This window comes from Leuciscus leuciscus (genome assembly GCF_965113295.1).
Source record: "Leuciscus leuciscus genome assembly, chromosome: 4".
NCBI lineage: Eukaryota > Metazoa > Chordata > Actinopteri > Cypriniformes > Leuciscidae > Leuciscus > Leuciscus leuciscus.
The window spans coordinates 37,862,883-37,868,882 of NC_138728.1; the positions used below are offsets into that span (position 1 = coordinate 37,862,883).

At 40.5% G+C, this 6,000-nt stretch overlaps 1 protein-coding gene across 1 annotated transcript in view; it reads left to right on the forward strand.

The window, feature by feature from the left end:
- The window catches only part of LOC309497415 (uncharacterized protein), a 47,867-nt gene extending 42,098 nt beyond the window's left edge, over positions 1-5,769 (forward strand). The window contains exon 2 of the mRNA XM_082167698.1: positions 1,941-5,769. Within this exon, the coding sequence (XP_082023824.1) occupies positions 1,941-2,860 (920 nt within the window). The 3' untranslated portion in view covers positions 2,861-5,769. The remainder of the gene's footprint in view (positions 1-1,940) is intronic.
- Positions 5,770-6,000: the final 231 nt, after the last annotated feature.

Below are 6,000 nucleotides of genomic sequence, written 5' to 3' on the forward strand. Positions count from 1 at the left end.
AAGCGCTTTGGTGGCCATAGGTCTGTGAAAGCGCTATATAAATGCATTCCATTTACCATTTACAAACCCTGTGACCTAGTTTGCTGCATAGACTTAGACTTTTGCATGAGACAGATGAAATTCCCCAACAATATTAGGTTGAGGTTTTTTTTGGCCCTAATGGGCCTATCAAGGTGAATGTGACTGTAAGGAAATTTACAAAGTATAATAATCAAAATATTAGTAATGAAGAACAAAGGCACATTGAGGACACTGATCTAAACATAGAGACTTGAACAGTCATTCACTTTTGTGCCATTTCTGCAAACAGATCCTGTACATCTGTACAGTCAACCATACCTAAACATTGGTCTGAACCTTCTTAAACTAACATTTATCATACTACAATGTAAATGTTCATATTACTTTTGTATCATATTATATATTACATTATTGAACATTCACTCACTCGTTTTGTACGACATTTCGATTGGCAATATAATTTTTGTGATGTGTTCCAGAAAGAAGTTCACAGAAACTGAGATGGCTGGAAGCACAGCCTATTTGTTTTCTTTATTTTAGAAAAGCACAATGTTTTGTTGTTATTGTGAATGTACACAAATAATAGTAGACCCTTTATAGTATTACATTTAGAAATATTACTGTATTTTAAGTTTTTTTCCCACTGTTAAAAAAATTCAAGTGCAACCCCCAACTCCTACGCTGAAAGTTTTTGAGATGTGTCCTAAAGAAAGAGAATATTTTTGAACAATATTGAGAAGTTCGGAGATTATGCAACACCCCATTAAGAAGGCAAGGCAAGTTTATTTAAATAGCACATTTCATAAACCATGGCAATTCAAAGTGCTTTACAGGAAGGAATTGAAATAATCACAAAATAAAAGCAAGGAAAATTAAAACAGCTATAAAATAAATGAAAAGAGATATATGATACAGTTATAAAATGAATTTAGAATAAAAAGATGGTACATAGATAATACATAGATAAACTTCTCATCTGACAACAACGCTGTATCATATTTTTCACAACTCTGAAATTTTCCCATGGTGATTACACTGTCTGAGGTGTTCTTTCGCCTAAGAAATCTATTGGACGTCTCCAATGGACCTGATTTTTCCCTAAAATCGGACAGGAGGAGCTCTAGGACTGACTCACAGGGTAACCTCGGGTTCACTAACCCATCAGTCCGCACCCCAAAAACCCATTTGTTCGGAAGCTCTTGGAATGGAATCAATCCTGTCTGCGCCCTACAGAACCTCGAGTTTAATCACACATCAAACTCACTACTCCACCACATACCCAGATTATCAGCATGGTTTCATCTCTTAAATTCCAATTAAGTCATTTATGTTTGTCTCTTACCCAATTCTCAGTGCCATTTGAGTTCAGTTTAGAATCAAAGGGAAGGAATACAGTGCAATCAGTAGTACATACAGTGGATACAGTTATAAAACGAATTAAGAGTAATAAGATTATACATAAACTTCTCATCTGGCAAAACACCAGTGTATCATATTTTGCACAGCTGCTTGTTTTACTGTTTTACTATTTTCCCATGTGGATTGTAGCTTATGGCGCTTTTCCATTACCAGTACCAGCTCGACTCGACTCGGCTCGGCTCGGCTCGCTTTTCGCTCCGTTTTCCATTGCAGATAATACCTCCACAATAGTACCTGGTCGTCATAGCGACGCCGCAGGAAACTGCCGTGACTTAATCTTTTACGCGAGACACACCCGCTACCCACACACACAGGACAATGGAGGAAATCGAGTGTATGCTGTTTTTGGATGTTTTTGTTTTTGCTGTTTTTTTATTCAGGATACTCCGTCTGGCGCGTGTATCTATCATACATGTTATATATATTTTTTTTTTTGCTTTACATGTCTTTACTTTGTGGCATTAAACTGGGATTAACTTTTGTCTTTTCTTTCGCTTTAGACCTGATGCCGTTGAATGAGGAGAGTCAAGATCTGAATGAAATGGAAGAGAAAGATCAGTACAAGACACATCATCATTTGAAAAATCCAACTGAGAAAACATCTTTTATTTGCTCACAGACTGAAAAAACTACCACACGAAAAAGGGCTCAAAAGACAGGGACTGAAAGATATTTCACCTGCCAACTGTGTGAAATAAGTTTCAATAAGCATGGAAACCTTGAAGTCCACATGAGAATTCACACTGGAGAGAAGCCTTTCACCTGCTCTCAGTGTGGAAAGACTTTCAGGCAAAAAGCAAACCTTAGTAATCACATGAGAGTTCACACTGGAGAGAAGTCTTTTATCTGCCAACAGTGTGGAATAAGTTGGAAGCAACAAGGGAAATTTAGAATCCATATGAGAATGCACACTGGAGAAAAGCCTTTCACCTGCTCTCAGTGTGGAAAGAGTTTCAGGCAAAAAGCAAACCTTAGTAATCACATGAGAGTTCACACTGGAGAGAAGTCTTTTATCTGCCAACAGTGTGGAATAAGTTGCAAGCAACAAGGGAAATTTAGAATCCATATGAGAATGCACACTGGAGAAAAGCCTTTCACCTGCTCTCAGTGTGGAAAGAGTTTCAGTGTACAAGAAAGACTTAAAGTCCACATGAGAATTCACACTGGAGAAAAGTTTTTCACCTGCCAACAGTGTGGCATAAATTTCACTCAAAATGCAAGCCTTAAAGTCCACATGAGAGTTCACACTGGAGAAAAGCCTTTCACATGCCAACAGTGTGGCATACGTTTTACTCAAAGAGGACACCTGAACAGTCACATGAGAATTCACACTGGAGAGAAGCCTTTTACCTGCCAACACTGTGGAAAAAGTTTTGTCCGAAAAGGAATCCTTAACAGGCACTTGAGAATTCACACTTGAGAGAAGCCTTAAGCAGGCTAAATTGTTAATTTCATATATATATGTATATATATATATATATATATATATATATATATATATATATATATATATAAAGTTATTTTTTCTTGTCAACAAACAACAGTGAGTTGAAAGGTTCAGTAAATAAATACAAAAAAGTAATAGAACATTGAATAAATGAAATGTAAAAAAGTTACTAATGTTATTCATTGAAGAACCGTGAATGATTATCTTGTTTTTTCTTGTTGTTTTATTAACATAAAGTAACAGCAGTCTAGTACCCGCTCTATGTTAAAAAATTCCATGTTTTATAATGGCAGTGAATGGTTGGTTCTGTTTTATAATTCTCATAATTCTCAGTTAATAAAGGCCTTCTGAAGCGAAGTGATGCGTTTGTGTAAGAAAAATATCCATGTTTAAAACTTTACAAGCTGTAATCTCTAACTCCCGCTAACTGTCGTACACGCATTCACGAGAGAGTGGCATTCCAGCGTATGATGTAGGATGTTCTGGTGAGAATTTTCTAGTTCTCGCGAGAACCAAGTGTGTTGACAAGCATGTGAAGAATTTAATTGTTTGAGCTATACTCTACATTTTATTAGTCTAAAAATAGTTTTTCATGTTTATATCCAGGTTGCTTCAACAAAGCAAAAGTCTTAAGATTACGTGCTTCACCATTTCCCTGTAAATGTTTTTGCCGCTGCTGTAGCTTCTTCCATCTCCCGGAGCTCATGGTCGGTATACTCCGGTTCAAACAAATATGTCTGGTCAAAAAAGTCCTCTTGGATTATCTCGAAATCCTCCGAAATTTTCCTTTAAACACCCTCGTTTTAGACTTCTAATTCGCAACCAGTGTTTTGTTTTCTATACTCTGCACTTCCGCATTCGTCACCGGAACTTACGATACGCCTGCGTCATACGCTGGAGCACCAGTCTCCCGTGAGAGGACACGTATAACCAATGAGCTACAAATTAAGGGTGATATAATATAATTTATTTGAAAAGAACCCGGTTATTTTTTTTGGTCCACTTACACATTTCGATAACATCTGTCAGACAAGTACAAATGCTTAATATTAAACATTAAAGGATTAGTTCACTTCAGAATTAAAATTTCCTGATAATTTACTCACCCCCATGTCATCCAAGATGTTCATGTCTTTTCTGAGGAAAACATTCCAGGATTTCTCCATTCAAATGCATGTTATAAGTGACTCAAATTCACAGTGCTTTCAGATGGAGCAGCGTTTCCCTTTCCCTTTCTGTCACTTATGTTCGACGTAGTCGACGTGTTGACTGATTGGGATCACGCTTAGGGAGCCTGTTATCTTTGAGTATTGATAAAATGACCCAATGCAAACATTGGCGTGCAAGCTTTGCATCCACGCTCCGCCCTGCAGCGTGGGTATAAATATGGAAGTGGATGCATGCACGACTTGTCTTTCGGGGCCGGGGTTCTCAGCCCGCTGTCTAAATGCCTTTCTTGACCTTGCCCTCCGGGACACGAGTGTTGCGGTTTGCGTGATCGGTCTGGCGATGTCCACCCTAGTGGTCCAGGAGCGCCATCTCTGGCTCAACCTGGTTGATATGAGGGATGCGAACAAGGTTCGGTTCCTGGATTCCCCCATTTCCCAGGATGGGCTGTTCGGCGACGTAGTGGAGATCTGGGCCCAACAGTTCTCTGCCGCCTCTCCTGCCCCGGCGGCCAGCTGGTGTCACCCAAGTTAAGTGCTGTTCGCTACACTCCGTTGTTGAGCGAATGTGAACCTGTCATGCGTGCGGACATCGCAGTCCTACTGGCGAAGGGTGCGATTGAGCCGGTCCCTCCAGCCGATATGAAGACCGGCTTCTATAGCCCGTACTTCATTGTACCCAAGAAAGGTGGTGGGTTACGGTTGGACCTGCGACTCTTGAATCGGGCCCTTTATAAGCTTCTTTCGTTCAAGTGGTTAACGGAGATACGCATTTTCGAATGCTCCGTCACTGAGAATGGTCTGCAGTATTTGACTTGAAGGACGCGTACTTCAGATCTCTATCCTTCCGCAACACTGGATATGTCTGTGTTTTTGCATTCTAGGGTTCGAAGTCAGTACAAAGTCCTACCATTCGAGTGCTCCACAGCCACTTGGGTCTTTGGGTCAACTGGGAAAAGAGTAAATTCTCCAACACGTCTCTCAAGAGGAACGTGTCTGGTCGGTGTTATACAGAAGTAAGAAAGGGTCCCACTGAAACTTTTCAGAGGCTCTTGGGGCTCCTGGCAGATGCAGCCGCAGTAGAACGGCTTCCTCCATATGAATGGCTTCACAGCCGAGTCCCGAGAAACTCCATGTCTGGTCCCGAAAGGACGGGACGCGGAGGTTCTAGGTGATCTACCACAAACAGGTCGTGGGTCGTTATCATTTCCTCGAGAGCACCCTTTACAAGGCTTGCTTATGCCCTGAAGTGGAATTGTGGTGGCAAACAATAATAATTTCTTTAAAGGTTATTTATTTTCTTGCAAGAAAAGGTCAACAGTCATAGTCATACAGAGTGCCTGCAGAGTGTGACAACTAATCACCCTTCCTTCTTTATAGTTGACTCCCTATGTCATCAGAGTGGCTAAATGAACATAATATGTCCACCAACTAACATATTGTTGCATCCTACTACCCTTGAGTAAAGGCCCTTTGTCTCAGTCATACATTAGTCACACTTTTCTCATTGTCAAGTCACGTATACAAGGTCATACGCATACGTACATTCATAAGGGTTAATAACAGTTCTTTGTTCCATCAATGTAGCAGAGAATCATGGGACTCCACATGCAGTCATTTTACTACATTAATCTAATTACTATGAATAAAAGAAAATGACAATTATAGAACACATTCAATTTCTTCCACAGAACCTATTTGTTGAATGGTGTTCTTCTCTTCGATCACTCCGTGCTTTCTTTCCTGCAAGATGGGTTGGAGCGAGGGCTGTCTCTCTCCACCCTCAAAGAGTATTTTGCTCTATTTGCGCACACCACAATGCAGTGGATGGAAATCCGTGGGAAAGCACGACTTGTTCCCCAGGTTCCTGAGGGGAGCGAGGAGACTGAATCCGCCTCGCACCCCCTCTATACCCTCTTGGGACTTATCTCTGGTGCTACCGCACTG